Genomic DNA, 15,912 nt, shown 5'->3' with positions numbered 1-15,912 from the left:
TGCTCCAAACAGCTAATACAACTAACCCGATATAGGGTTTTACATTCTTAATGTAGAGCTTGAAATAAACATTAAAAAACTTCTTTTAAAACAAAACTGAATACAACTTTAATTTATAAATATACATAGATTCAATTTGAAAGTAGATTTATGGAGATACACAACGGAAATGATAATTTACAATTGAAAAGATGTTTTGGGGGGGGGGGGGGAGAGAAATAAGGGGGTCTCTGTGTCGTCGCGTTGTAAATGTATTTTTTAAAAAAATGTGAGCGACCTGAATTCGAACTCGAGAGCTACGGCCTCCTCATCCTCATCCAGCCAACACGTTAACCACTGTGCCAGAGAGCTGCTTATGGAAATATGCTTTATAGTTATTTATAATTATTTTACTTTTTTTGTTACTACAAACAATAAGGGGAACTAAAAGAAATAATTGTGCAAAATTTCGTCTTGATGCGAGATTGGCTTTGGGAGAAATAACGTATACAAACTTTGTACCAGACAGACAGACAGATTGTGTTGATATAAACTTTGTAAAAATAAACGTCTTCTCTCTCTCACATCCTTTCTTTGTTCAACTTTCATACCTGACGAAAGACCACCTCGTTATTTCATCAGAATCTAATCAGCCCATACAACCAAAAGCATCCGCTTCAATTTTCCCATCAGAAACACACATACCCTCCATAACGCGAATCCAGATCAGAATTGTGCCGAGTGTTCATTACACTGACTGTTAAAGTAAAACAAGCCGACCCGCGGCGTAGCATACGCCGCTTTTTAGTCACGGTTTATCACTTCCTGAAATACACAGTTGTCCAAATGGGGTGAGTTAAGCAAACGACTGTGAACGCATGCCTGGAGAGCGATGAAGGCGCGGGTGCGGGCGGGAGGGGGCGGGAGGAGAGTTAGAGAGTTGAAGTGCGTGCGTGGTGTCCCGCATGGTTGGGCGACGTAGAGAATTATATATGCAGATAGCTTATAATGTACACCTCCAAATTTTGTTTCTGGCAGTGTGTTCGTTTTGTCGCATGGGATTATGTAACAGAACTACTGGAGTGTGTCTGAAAGGCTGCAGTCAGAACCGTTTCGGAGACTTCTGTAACTATAGTAAGTTGTAGCAATACAGTGCAACCTCGGTTTAACGAGCACTACCCGTTCTGGAAAGTTGGTCGCAACCTGAAAAGTTCGGCATCCGAAACATATTTCCCCATAAGAAATAAAGGAAATGGATTCATTTGTTATGAGTCCATGTCGACTCGCTAATACATAAAATTTAAGTTTGTAAATTGAGTTAAACAGTGCCAAATATAAAAATCTGTTTAGAAAAGAAAAATCAAAATAAAAGAACTCTGCACTTACAACTATATCTCTAAATAATGTAGAAGTTATTTCCCTTATTCGATATCACCCAAACTACTTAATTATCAATAATTAATGTACTAACAATTATTATTATTATCATTATTATTATTATCACGATTATTATTATTATTAATTGGTTAATTTTTAATTTGGTTCATGTTTTTTTTTAGTTACAACAATAAATTTTGTTATAACCCTGCCATGCGCACCGCCATCTAAGCTAGTGCAGAAGGTGAGCACTGTTAGAGACTAGACTGAAAAGGATGTCAACATTAGGAAGAAAAGAAAGTTCCGCACACGTCTAGAGCCGATATGAAAAGAGTGTGTTCAAGGCAGTTGTTTTTATTTTGTATTTGTCTAGTCCTGTGAATAAACATAGTTGCCTCGTTGAGTTGCCTCCCTTGAGTTATTGCAATGGTGTCAACGGAGGCCTTAGGTAGGATCTTAAAATTTAAAATGATATCTATAAAACGGCTAGACGAGCTGGAGTTGAACTGAAAGTAGAGCTCGAGTGGCAGCGTCTGAAACGCTTTGAAAAGAATAAGGACATTCTAAGAGCACGTCTTCGGGTGGCTCTAGCTGATGAAGGGGAGGATCCGGAAATATATTTGTTTGAGGTGGATCCAGATATCGGCCTGAAAACTATGAAACACTCGCTAAAAGATATATACGACTCGATGCGTGAAGAAATGAGAATGATGGTGAGCATGATGGGGAATAAGGTGGATGAGATTGTATTGAAAAAGGAAGGCCAAATAGACTAAAGTGATAAAATGGTGTCGCAAGTGAAAGGAGGAATAGACTCGTTAGTGAAGGAGCATTTGCATGGCCAGGATTGTGGCAGCACAAACAGTAGTAAAGGGGGCGCTGGGGATTGTAGCGCCGTCTGTGACTGTGTTGTGGGCAAGTCTTGCGGGTGTGACTTTCAAGACGAGAAACGTGACAACGATTGCTGCGACGATCTCAATGGGAAAGAAACAGATGAAGAAACTAGAAAAGTCTGTTATGTGCCTGAAGCTTTTGTTCCTGATGTATTTGCAACGAGTACCTCAATGAGCCGAACAGATCAAAACAACGTTGGGTCTGCGTCCAAGCCTGCTGCTGTGGACTTTGAAGACCTCTGTTTATCTGTCAGTACCTTTCACGAGAACTCCAACCATGAAAGCCTGATAACCGTTTCTAATTCGTTGCCTTGGATGTCGTCGGGTGAAATTGTGAATGCGGACCCCAACAATGGCCAATTTGACTTTACCAGCAACTTAATAGAGAACTTAAGAGATTGTAACTGGCAACTGCATCCAGGCGATTGACAAGAACTGTATATGCGGCGCAAAAGAGCAGCATTAGAAGCTATTTAAAGATGCAGAAGGTTGGAGAACGACCATCCTAATAAACTACTAACACAGAGAAATAGGAAAAACAAAAAAAAAAAAAAGCAAAGAACTCTGATCCAACTTACTGACGAACTAGCCCTAAAACACCATCTACCCAATAACAGAGAAAAAATTACCAAATATAACGCCCGGACTCAACTACAAACAACCAACCATTAAAAAACATTTACTAACTAATACCCTAACAAAAGAATCAAATCCACTTGAGCTGAAAGTAGGCACGCTCGAAACAATTGAAAGCTATCCAAAAACAGCTATCCATATATACACCGACGGATCGGCCTTCAAAGCCACCATCAATGCTAGTCTTGGTGCCTTCCTGGTCTTTCCCCAAAATAAACACTTTGAGATAAGCGCACCCTGTGGCGATTACTGCTCAAACTTCCAAGCCGAAATAGAGGCAATTACCATAGCAGTCCAGACAGTGGAAAACAAATTATATGAAGGAGTGCAACCACCATCAGATATTGTTGTCCTTACAGACTCCCAATCCACTCTGAAGAGACTGTGTTCAAGGCAGTTGTTGCTATTATGTATTTGTGATGTCCTGTGAATAAACATAGTTACCTCTTTGAGTTGCCTCCCTTAAGTTATTACAATATTTTAAAATTGGAACTTGATCTGAGATTGGGTGGAGTAGCGTATGCATATATTGCAGAGGATAAAACCTGAGAATTTAGCCATTATCTGTGATTTATTTCCCTTCTGGGCATGAAACGAAATAATTATTTACTAGTAATTAATTGACTTATTGGTTAATTTTTTAAATTGATTCATATCTTGTCTACGGCGTTGAATAATTGTGCAAAGTTTCAACTTCATCCGAGAATGGGAGTTGTTAAGCTCGTCATTTAATGAAATTTATTTTTATCTATTTGTTGTTTATTCTCAGAAAATGTTATAGTTGGTATTGAATTGTAGGAGAATGCTGTGCTCTTTTTACGCTGCAAATTAAAGTATATAAACAAAAAATCCATTTAGTTTAACGGGGGTCAAATCAACGTTGGCATAGTCAATTAAGAGACAAAGAGTTAAATGTAGCATTCATTAGTTAATACGACAAAATTAATCGCTATGTAAGTTATATCAAAAAGGCATTGTCTTTTTTTTTTAAATTAATTATTTTTATATTTTAATTGCTTTCTGTATGTGATTAGCCTGTAGCGATCATTGCGTGAACCGGAAGTGTGACGGCTATACCTGGGAATGCTCTGACGGCTGTGTTGGTCTGTTCACTGGACCTCTTTGTGACCAGGGTAAGTATTAGTACTGTCACCTATGCTGCTTAGGAGACCGAGTGTTGTATTGTCTCCACAATCACATGGCATACGCGGATTCGAAGTCATGTATAAATACTAGGGTACGCTGAAGAAGCAAAAGTAAATATCCCCTTTCAAAACTGGCAAGCCATAGGGCAGATGATGATAAAGTCATCTGTTTCTTGGCCAACGATTAACGAGCAGGGTATCATGAAGCCAGTAAAGCGACCTACCAACCGCCTTCATCATCATCATCAAACTCCATTAGATTGAGGGCTTGAGAGGCTCAAATCCTCTCTTGCAAAAGCCCTGGACAGAAACCCTGCTGTCTTGCGTAGTGCATAAATGTCGCCATACAGGTCGAGAATTTTGGGTTTCCCAGACCTGTCGAGACGGAGATCAGCAAGTCTGGGGCAGTCAAACAGAATATGAGGCACGGTTTCCTCTTCCTCCCCGCAGTGGAGGCACCGTGAATGGAAATTTGGCCATAGCCGTGAGCAATATGAGCCAACAGGACAATGGCCTGTCCTGCACTGTGCTATAATAGCTTGCTCAAGCCTGGACAGCCCCCACCACGGGGAAGTGCGGTCAGGGCGCCTCATGCGCTTCCAGGCGGGCTTTTTGGGACTTGTCCCAGCACTCAAACCACTATTCCATTTCTGTTTTTTTTTAAATTATAGCCTTAACTTTCCTCAACTTAAGTCAGGTGCGGGAGTATCCTCCTCGCACTGTGCGGGGGATGTAAAAAGAGCCCCCACAACATCTGTCAACGCCCAGGCCCCGCCCCTCAAGGGCCTTTGCGTCCACGGCGCGCCACGCATGGTTAGCCTGGTAGATTAAAAGGAATATAGCTGAGGCCCCGGTGTCGCGGCTGTGTCTCTAGTCCGAGAGTCCGGAGTGTCCGAGCCACTGGAAGTGAACGTCAAATTACCCCCCCTCCCCGAGTCTGACCCCCCCCTCCCCCCACCGCCAGACAGAATGGTGTGTACGAAGTGTACACAGTTCATTCAGGTCAGGTTAAGGAAGCTCTTGTTCGCTTTTGCTGGCCTTAGGGGTCCAAGTGCGATGGTCAACTCTACATGGCAATTTCAAAAAAAAATTTTAAAAAAATTACTTACTGGTAAAAAAAATTACTATTGACTAAATTGTAAAAATGTTACTGACTATTTACTTAGTTGTGGAAATGTTACTATTTATTTAGTTGTAAAAAATTTTACTATTTAAAAAATCGTAAAACTGTTACTGCTGACTATTTACTAAATTGTAAAAATGTTACTGCTGACTATTTACTAAATTGTAAAACTGTTACTGCTGACTATTTACTAAATTGTAAAACTGTTACTGCTGACTATTTACTAAATTGTAAAACTGTTACTGCTGACTATTTACTAAATTGTAAAACTGTTACTGCTGACTATTTAAAAAATTGTAAAACTTTTACTGCTGACTATTTACTAAATTGTAAAAATGTTACTGCTGACCATTTACTAAATTGTAAAAATGTTACTGCTGACTATTTACTAAATTTTAAAAAAGTTACTAATTACTTATTAAATAGAAAAAAGTTACTGACTATTTATTTAATTATAAAACTGTTAATGACTATTTACTAAATTGTAAAAATGTTTCCATTATCAGTTTGCAGTAACAACTGTGCGGGGGAGGGCAAGTGTGACCAACACAACAGGACCTGTGTCGCTGGCTGCCTAGAGGGGTACGACGACAGTAGATGTGAGATCCGTACGTATCTGCCGATTAATCATCATAACTTAATCCTAGTCAACTGCTCTTAATCCCAGTAATCTACTCTTTGTTAATCTCATTAAAGTTCATCTCATTCCTCTACTCTTTGTTCCTAATTAAGCTTATCTCTTTAATCTGCTGTAATCTTTTACCGTTCTTTAGTAGAGGCCTTTTAAAAGGGGAATAGCAGCTATTAGTATTGTGTGGTCTGTCTGTCCGTCTGTTCGTCACGCTTATATTTCAAAATCTAGAAAAGATTGAAAATCTGATTTTTATGATATTTTATATCTTGTTCATTTTTTATGATACAGCTTCTTTTTATCTTCTGCGAGAACGAATAGTTTTGTTTGTAAAACTAAATATGTAAACCAATTTTCAACCAGTAGAATAAAAAAAAATCATGTTTTAAAAGATTATCTAAGGGAAAGAATTCCGCACTTACAACCATATTTCTCAACAATGTAGAAGTTATTTCCCTTCTTCTATATCAATGAAACTAATTAATAACCAAAAGATGATTGATTAATTCGTTTTTTTTTAAATTGATTCAAATTTTGTTAGGTATAGTAAATAGTTGTGTAAAGTTTCAATTTGATCCGAGAATGGGTGTGGCTGAAAGAACGTGTACACGCTTTTACTAGATAAGTCTATAAATATAAAGATAAATACAGATAGACTTGTAACAGATTTATATATATATCATTTTTGGTAACTATGTACTATTATTAGTATAAAAAAAACATAAGGGGAGGCTATATTTAGAAAGCATAATAATTATATCATTTATTTTTTATATATCCCTTATGCATACAGTTTAGTTATTTCTTACAGTAAAAAAAAATCAAAAAAATATATTATTTATAAATGACATATTTACTGCGCCGAACCAACAAAAAGCTGAGAGAAGACGCAGGCCTATCTGAAACGGGACCAAACCATCCAATGCTACGTATGTGGCCGGCTTTTTAAATCGAGGATTGGACTTAACAATCTATCCTCATATTACACAAAATGAGAAATGTGTTCATCTAATAGTTACATTTCTTGTATATCGCATAGCCTCGAGACCATCTTGTCCCGTATAGGACAGACACTGACGATGCGAGAGTAGCACTATACAGAAAATTATTTTTTTTTGCCATTTATATATTTGTATACAAGAGACGCTTTCTAAATACTTTTTAAGATAAATATTTGATCTATGTAGTTTCTGAAATTTCTGATAAACATCTTAATAGGAAGAAGATGAATTCCAGCCATGTTAAAACGACATAATCGTATCTACTGTTTTTTTTTTTGATTGAAGGGTTATGAAACCCATTAAATCGAGTCTTTTGTGTTTTAAACCCATACAGTTTTGTCTTCTGGACAGGGGCGTAGCTAGGATATCGACATAATTTGGAGGGGTGGAGGCTTGACCTCTTTGGGGGCGGGGGGGACTGCATTTTGCGTAGCCTAATATTTAATATTCAACGTAAAAAAAACATTTGGGCCTCCCCCCCCCCCAAAGTGGGGGCTCTGGTGGATTTTCCAATTCTCCCTCTCCCCCCCCCCCCCACCCTAGCTACGTCACTGCTTCTGGGTTTTAAATTATGTATCTGGTGTTTCCTCTTGTTTCTAAGCCCGGAAGCCCTTGATAGTTTACGCCATACTGATAGTCGGGATGCTGTTGACCGTGGTCATCTTGATCGTTTGCGTGGACAATGATGAGATCGCTGACGAGGAATCGTTCATGGTGAGTTCACAGTTGAAGGTTCACAGTTCACAGTTCACAGTTGAAGGTTCACTTTGGAAGAAGCACTGCGATATATGTCAAACGAAATGAAGGATCGATGTGCAGAGGCGTAGTGAGCAAAACGTGCGCCTGGGGAAAGGTACATTATTGGCGCCGCACCCCCATTTTTCATGAACATGACATAGAAATATAGGCTGCGTGTTGCGCCCCCCTCCACAATGGTGGCACCCGAGGCATCGTGCCCCCTTTGCCTCTTCACTACGCCTCTGTCGATATATGATAGTGTTTCTCAAACCCCTCACTACGCCTCTGTTGATACATGATAGTGTTTCTCAAACCCTTTACTACGCCTCTGTTGATACATGATAGTGTTTCTCAAACCCTTCACTACGCCTCTGTAGATATATGATAGTGTTTCTCAAACATTTACTCATTATGTACTCCTAATGTACTACTGATGTACTTCTGATGTACTCCTAATGTACTACTGATGTACTTCTGATGTACTCCTAATGTACTACCGATGTACTTCTGATGTACTCCTAATGTACTACCGATGTACTCCTAATGTACTACTGATGTACTTCTGATGTACTCCTAATGTACTACTGATGTACTCCTGATGTACTCCTAATGTACTACTGATGTACTTCTGATGTACTCCTAATGTACTACTGATGTACTTCTGATGTACTCCTGATGTACCCATGATATATGAGTACAAACAAAAAGAACATTACTTATGTTCACCGCTCTTCCAAGGCAGTCATGTGGTCTGGGGAGTAATGTATGCTGCTCCAGCGGCGTCCAGCGTTTTCCCCGCATTCTGGACTTCATTCTTCTGGGGTCTAGTAAAAAAGTAGTTTCTCTTTCTATGGGGCAGATGATGTTAGGGTCATCTGTTAATATGGCCAACAGTTAACGAGCAGGGTGTCATGTGGCCAGCACAACGACCAACTAAGGTCAAGTGCCCATTTGAGTTGGTTGGACTCAGTGGCGCCCTAATAATTCCGAATTGAAAATCCCAGTCTTCACCGAGATTTGAACCCAGAACAGCAGGTTCGGAAGCCAAGCGCTTAACCACTCAGCCACCTCGCCCCTCCTGACGTCTACAACGCACCTCTGGTGAAAACAGATGAAACGACCTTATTTAAGTTAAAACACTTCATTTATTAAACAAAAGTACTAATGTCATTTTTACTTGATTAATACTCAAACATGCGGGGCAGCGTTATTTTTTTAATTGTGGGGCAGCGATTACCTGTGGGGCATTTCTTTTATTATTAGGAAGGGAAAAAAAGGATGTATCCATGGTAAAAAAAAAAGAAAACATTTTTCACGGGGACAAATCAACGGGCGTAGCCGGTGGGTAATGCTAATATACATTTATAAGAGCTGAGTGTCGTGTTTGTCCGTGGTCTTGCGTTTTATTAAAGATCTCTAACAGACTTTGCGGTGTAATAGATTTACCGTTATAAAAATCATGGCTTATCTCCGAGTGACATAACTCTGTCGGGTTTTAACCCATTGAACTCTGGAAGCCTATATTTCTTATAGTCCTATGCATTTCCTGTTCGTGTAAACATAAATCGGACGAATCTATTATGGAATTATGTATTTCTAAGTCTGTAACCTATTCGGCGATGTTATTTAACCCTTAAAGTGCTGAGCTGTTTTAGAATGAGTGCATACAAAATGGAATTTCAATTCTGATGTTTAGAGGCTAAACGGCCACACGCGTTTTAAGGGTTAATGGTATTGTTTTGTTTTCATTTGTCTATGACACTATTTTGACTATTGCCACAATCTACTCAGAGATCGCGTGTCCAATCACTTGAAGGCTCTGCATACTTTTATTGGGTTGGTCCGTTCGTTGCTTAATCTGGGCATTACCTCACCTCGAAGTCATTCACAAATCAAAAAATTTTTTTCTTAAAACAGTTGGACATTGTCTTGGGACGTTGCTTCAGATATGAAGATTAGTTCATCCTTATCCAAAGCTCCAGGAGGACAGCGGGGGATGGCGACGGGTAGGATTCGAAATCGGAACCTCCGAGACGAAAGTCCGACGCGCATACCACGTGACAAGGCAGCCATCCAAGTCACATGACCAAACATGGACCGAACATGGAGAACAAAGCAGGAACGGAAAAAAAAAACTCCGAGAATTAAAAAGTCAAAACATTTCTGGAATCGTCTGCCGAAAATGCAGTAAAATTACTGATCTGTTTCCTCGCCAGAGTGGCACAGGAGAGGCGACATCCCTTCTGGAAGCTCCGGATGATAAGTTTCGCGAAGAGACTGAAACAGCGGCAATAACCCAAGCCGAGGATGTGATCACGGTAGCCAGCGATGAAAATCTAAGGCATAATGTAGGGGATGCCAACATAAGCCCTCTTATTCCGGAACGAACGTGTGTGCCTTCCGTCGATCCTGACCAAGTAAGTGGCTCTACGTCCAAAGCAGTAATGCAGTGCTTCTCAAACTGTTGGGGGCGCGCCTCCTTAGGTCCCTTCGAGGGTTGCTCGACACTGGCAGAATGAAACATTTCTTTTTCCAGCGGCACATAAAATAAAATTAGTATTTTCATTGTAGTTATAAATCCATGTTTGATTATTAACCAAGTAAAATGACATCATTAAAAATGCTTAATTGAAAATATTTGAAAGCGTCGTTTCATCTTCTAATAAGGATCTTTTGGAAACAATGTCGACTAAAAACTTTTAAAAAACGTCTCCACTAACGTGATTCTTCTCGACTTTCTTAGGGTTTGAATGGTCGAAATTCTCCGAACTTCGTTATGCTGACAACTTTTGTGTGGCGAAAAAAAATTCGACTTTAAGCGGCAAGACGTCTTACTCAATACGAAGATGATTTGACGTCAATTATCTCTTTACAGACGTGTGTGCGTTATATGTACCTAGAATGTTACCGCATAAAAGTATTAATCAGTGCTTCCTTTTACTTTATTAGTCTTATTACAATCTGCTACTGTACTAAAAACTACAATGAATGGTTGGCTTTATTGCAATAAAACACTTCAATATTGGCCTGTTCCATCTTAAGTGACCTTTAACCTTTATTTGGCGTTTGCTCTTCTACTTGTAAGAAAAGTGAATTCTGACGCTCGGATCTCAGGAAAACGCTTGATGCTGGGGGCTCCGTCTCGAACCTTCTGAGAACGCTTATGCCTCCAGACCCCGTTGCTGAATGGAGGGTACATGCTATCACTGTAATACTTCAGCGGTAAATGTTTGAGAAACACTGCAATTAAGTCAGCATGGACTTCTCGAGTCGTTAGTTAGACATTTACGTACCGAATCGATACATTGAGCTTAGGATTAGCAGACATGTTATCTTCTTCTCTTGTTATATATAGACGTTACTTCAACAAAAAAATAAAGATGATTAAGTCCTTCGCGTGAATCTAGGTCAATCTAGTCATGCATGTTAATCAATGACTTAAACTCTGCCAAATCACTGGTTTTGCTGGCTGACAAAAAGAAGATGATTACGTCCTTCGCGTGTAACTAGGTCAAACTAGTCGTGCATGTTAATTAATCAATGACTTAGACAAGATTTCCGATAGCATTCCAGGACATTGCATACAATTTGACTTTGTGAAAGTTTGTGTGTATGCGTGCTTGTGCGTGTAAATCTAACAAGTATGGAAGTATCTCTGCGTGTTTTTTGAAGTTCACTTTATTATTATAGCTTTTATATAGCGCTACTTTCATGCTTATAGCATGTTCAGAGCGCTTTGGTCCAGTCTCATTTGTGGACCAGCGGGGGGGGGGGGGGGGGGAGGGGGTATCTACGAGTTGGTTTTCCGTGCTGCCTTTAGGCGCTCAGTAAACACAACTCTGCCCGAGCCGGGTGTCGAACCTCGAGCCTCTTCTAGGTAGCCAAGCCAAGCCAAGTTCAAGCGCTTCCCACTTTTGGAATGTAAATAAATGATATATTTACGGTTGTGTGGACTTTATAATTACTGCATAATGCTTGAATATTTATATTTTAAGATATCTAAAGGGTTTGCTGCAAAATGATTAAAAAAATAATGATAAAATTAAAAGAGCGAAATATCGAGATCTAAAGTAGTTCTTTTTTTTTTCCGTCGCTATTTTGTCGGGGACCCAGAAGTTAGACCCAGCAACATCTAAGTCAGTGGTTCTTAATCTTAGGGTCGGGACCCCCTTTGGGGGTCAATTGACGATTTGCCAGGGGTCGCCTAAGACCATCGAAAAAATGGATTGTTTTTGTCCATTCTTCTATCGCTGTGTGTGTGTGCGGGGGGGGGGGGGAGGGGGTCACAGCAGAGTGGGGGATTGCAAAAAGGGGTCGCCTAGCCTAAAAGGTTGAAAACCGCTGATCTAAGTCTCTACATAAGTTAAGTAAAGCTCCCTTTTCAGACCCTGCGATCTATAGGGCAGATTATGTCATCTATTTCTTTGGCCATCGGTTAACGACCAGGGTGTCATGTGACCAGCACAACGACCAACTGACTATACTTTCCCCTAATTTAGTCAGGTACCCATTAGAATCAGTGGAGATTCAGAGGCGCCCTAAAAAATCCCGAAATTCTGATTCCCAGATTCGAACCCAGGAACCCAGGTTTGGAAGCCAAGCGTTTAACCGCTCAACCACTTAAGTTAAGTCTTTGTAAATATATATTTTATTTTGTAGAAAGGGAAATAACTGGTCTAATTATCTCTTTCAGCTTCCAAAAGACGCAAGCTCATCTGGAATGATGGGAACTCGAATAGAAGAACTTATGGTCAGTATACAGAGATATGTGCGATATGTGTAATCGCTAAAAAAGGGGGAAAACTTGAGGGTCAGATCACGAAGAACAAGCTGCAAAAAGTCCAGACCTAAATGTCATGAATAACTGCCCTTGGAGATAGTTTTTAAAAGAGCCTCAGATTTGTCCACGTGACCTAAACTCTACTGATGATTAAGAAACGAGCTTGGAACGATGTCCTGTGGCATTGTATGTCTAGTGAGATGATCTTTTCCCTTTGCAACTTCTTGTGTGACTAAAGAGGCCAATCCTTGATACACAGCTGCGATCGCAGGTGTGGGCATATATAATCACCAGGCGCCGTTGCATTTTCACCCTTCTTTCTGCTTCTGTTGTGTATGACATCTGCAATCCGTGACCCTTCCTTTATGCTCTCTCTCTCCATGTAGATCTATCCAGTGCCACCTCTTCCCAGCTGCTAGTGTCGATTTTGAAGAGCTTCATGTCGCGTTTGCATACATCCGTATAACGTAAAAGTGGGCGACCAGCGGCTCACCTGCCTTCTATTAGATCGCCATACAGAATGTCCTGTGGAGGTCGACCAAGCGCTTAACCACTTATCCACAGCGTCCCCCCATGGTAGACGACCCTGAGTAAAAAAGTTATGAAGTGGTGACCCTTAGGTGGATCGTAGCTCACTGTGCTACAACCTGGCAGAACCTGCGACGCTACTGAACCCAAACTTTTCGGATATTTTCATTCCTTTGGTCACACCAGCTGCGCGTAGAGGAAGAACTGCTGTGTGGGCGGCATCGTTCCGTTCATAAATAATGCCCAGGCTTTCATATGAACCCTAGTTGTTACGGTTGAAGGAGGTCAACGAAAAAATAGAACTTCAAAGTTACACGCAATTAACTTTTTGTTTCTTCAGACTTTATGTCCCCTTTGCTTTGCAATACTTCCTGATGTCCTTTGCATTGTATGTCCGATAATGCTTATTGATTAACTTATTTTTGGTTTTACTTTTTGCAAAGATTATATCAACTGTCTGTCTGATAAAAAGTTTGTATACGTTATCTCTCTTACATCCATTTTTTATATCAACTGTCTGTCTGTCTGTCTGTCTGTCTGGTAAAAAGTTTGTACACGTTATCTCTCCTACATCCATTTTTTATATCAACTGTCTGTCGGTCTGTCTGTCTGGTAAAAAGTTTGTACACGTTATCTCTCCTACATCCATTTTTTTATATCAACTACCTGTCTGTCTGTCTGGTAAAAAGTTTGTACACGTTATCTCTCCTACATCCATTTTTTTATATCAACTGTCTGTCTGTCTGTCTGTCTGTCTGGTAAAAAGTTTGTATACGTTATCTCTCTTACATCCATTTTTTTATATCAACTGTCTGTCTGTCTGTCTGTCTGTCTGTCTGGTAAAAAGTTTGTACACGTTTTCTCTCCTACATCCATTTTTTATATCAACTGTCTGTCGGTCTGTCTGTCTGGTAAAAAGTTTGTACACGTTATCTCTCCTACATCCATTTTTGTATATCAACTGTCTGTCTGTCTGTCTGGTAAAAAGTTTGTACACGTTATCTCTCCTACATCCATTTTTTTATATCAACTACCTGTCTGTCTGTCTGTCTGGTAAAAAATTTGTACACGTTATCTCTCCTACATCCATTTTTTTTTATTCAAGTTAAAACTTTTCACAATTATTTTGGACTAGACAAGACATTCATAAAAAAAAAATAATTAAGGAATTAATATACTGGTAAGAATTTTCTTTTTGTATTGACCATACGTCTAAATATGTAGGATTACGTCCCTTGGATCATTGAACACACGACATTCCCCATAATCATTCTCGTATCATGTTCAAACTGCAAACAATTACTAAATGTACTTAACAAAATATGAATTGATTGAATAAGTAACAATTGGTTGATTAGTATCGGCACTTAATTATTTTGTTTGACATCGAATAGGGGAAATAGCTTCTACAGTAATTAGATATATAATTGTACGAGTTCTTTCCCTTTGATATGCTTGGTTTGTTGTCGTTACGTATTTTATAATTTTTTTTTTTAATTTTTTTTTTCTATGTATTTATATTGGATAGGTTTGTTTATTTAATGAAATTGAAGTTGAATTAGTCCTCTTGAGGACTCTTGAGCCCTGAGTGAACTTTTTTTTTTTTTGCCTTTAATAAACGATCCTTCACAGAGATAGGGGCCTACTTCTTTCTCCCCCCCCCCTTTTTTTTCACAACTGGTCCTGACTATTCATAGGATCATAGCGCCTTGTTTCCTGTACATATAATTACATGACTGATCCAAACTAATTGATCAAATTATACTTAATTTAAGCTAGTTGTTTTTTTTAAAGAATTAAAAAAAAATATTTTGCTTCTATTCTCTAGGCACGAAACTATGACCTGTCCAACTCAGGGATTGAAAGCGAGGTCTAAATAGGTCACTGCGCATGTTCGTGGTCTCGTCTGCTTATGACGTAATGGTTGAAGCCACGAACGAGCCAATGGTTGAATACTTCGCGCTGTAATAAATATGTTATTTTAAACACTTATATCCAACTTGTCATTCTGTCCTGCTTTGTCCCACTTTGTCCTGCTTTGTCCTGTAACATGTTTGTAAAATGTTGTCCTGCTTTGTCCTGCTTTGTCCTGTAACATGTTTGTAAAATGTTGTCCTGCTATGTCCTGCTTTGTCCTGCTTTGTCCTGTAACATGTTTGTAAAATGTTGTCCTGCTATGTCCTGTAACATGTTTGTAAAATGTTGTCCTGCTTTGTCCTGCTTTGTCCTGTAACATGTTTGTAAAATGTTGTCCTGCTTTGTCCTGTAACATGTTTGTAAAATGTTTGACATGTTTCGGATGTTCCTTCAGAGTTGAAGATGGTTTACTTCCTTTTCCAAACCTCCCGCAGGACGACGGGGGATGGGAGCGGGCAGGCATCGATAAATCCAAACTACAGTCCAGCGCGCAAACCGCACGACCAGGCTACTGTTCGATGTAACGTCTTGTAATATCTGTCCAACAAAGGCAGCAATGACATCGCGTCGCTGACGTCTTAATATAAGAAAAAAAAAGATAACTTTCTAATTTTAAATATCCAGAAAACTCAAAAAATAATTGTAAACTTTGGGAAACGTCAAAACCATCTAGAAGAAATCTAGATCAACAACCGAACCGTACACTAAAAGCAAGAATATAAAAACCTAGGTAAAAGTATAAACAGCAAACTAATATGTAGTGAACATTACCAAAATCTGTATACCAAAATTCATCAACTTTTCATTGATAGAAATCCAGCTAAATTAGATACTATCAAATTTTTTTTTATGCATCAACCATAAGTAGTCTGATGGTATGATAATACTTGTTTGGTTTCGTGGACGATCGTTGACTTGTAGCACCAAACTGCTGATAGACAACTAAACCACAGCAGGCGTATTATATTTTAACTTTTGTAAAACTTGAAATAGCATCTTTGTGAATAATGTTATATATGTGGCTATATATATACAGGGCCGGTCTTAGGCCACTGCAACCTATGCGGTCGCAGTGGGCCCCGCTCTTTCATAGGCCCCGCGCGATGCGAACTCTAAGTGTAAATTATTAAATTAAACCATTTTAACTTATTACTAAAGCGTTCT

At 39.3% G+C, this 15,912-nt stretch overlaps 2 protein-coding genes across 3 annotated transcripts in view; both read left to right on the top strand.

Moving 5' to 3' along the window:
* The window catches only part of LOC106068849 (uncharacterized), a 29,435-nt gene extending 28,323 nt beyond the window's left edge, over window positions 1-1,112 (top strand). Inside the window, exon 11 of the mRNA XM_056014448.1 lies at window positions 1,018-1,112. Within this exon, the coding sequence (XP_055870423.1) occupies window positions 1,018-1,071 (54 nt within the window). The 3' untranslated portion in view covers window positions 1,072-1,112. The remainder of the gene's footprint in view (window positions 1-1,017) is intronic.
* A 2,779-nt stretch (window positions 1,113-3,891) lies between these two features.
* On the top strand, window positions 3,892-14,817 carry LOC106053261 (uncharacterized). 2 transcript variants are annotated; one of them, XM_056014245.1, is made up of 6 exons: window positions 3,892-4,018; window positions 5,660-5,761; window positions 7,387-7,499; window positions 9,740-9,940; window positions 12,217-12,273; window positions 14,660-14,817. In XM_056014245.1, the coding sequence occupies exons 3-6, from the start codon at window positions 7,428-7,430 to the stop codon at window positions 14,705-14,707; spliced, it is 378 nt and encodes a 125-aa protein (XP_055870220.1). In that variant the 5' UTR covers window positions 3,892-4,018; window positions 5,660-5,761; window positions 7,387-7,427; the 3' UTR covers window positions 14,708-14,817. The 2 variants fall into 2 exon arrangements, 1 of the variants encoding a protein (XP_055870220.1); XR_008775363.1 differs by lacking the exon at window positions 9,740-9,940 and having other exon boundaries at window positions 14,660-14,738.
* The last annotated feature ends 1,095 nt before the right edge of the window (window positions 14,818-15,912 follow it).

The sequence above is a fragment of the Biomphalaria glabrata genome, chromosome 16 (genome assembly GCF_947242115.1).
Source record: "Biomphalaria glabrata chromosome 16, xgBioGlab47.1, whole genome shotgun sequence".
Taxonomy (NCBI): Eukaryota; Metazoa; Mollusca; class Gastropoda; family Planorbidae; genus Biomphalaria; species Biomphalaria glabrata.
Note: the sequence above shows the minus strand (reverse complement) of the source record. Positions and strands in the feature narration are given on the sequence as shown.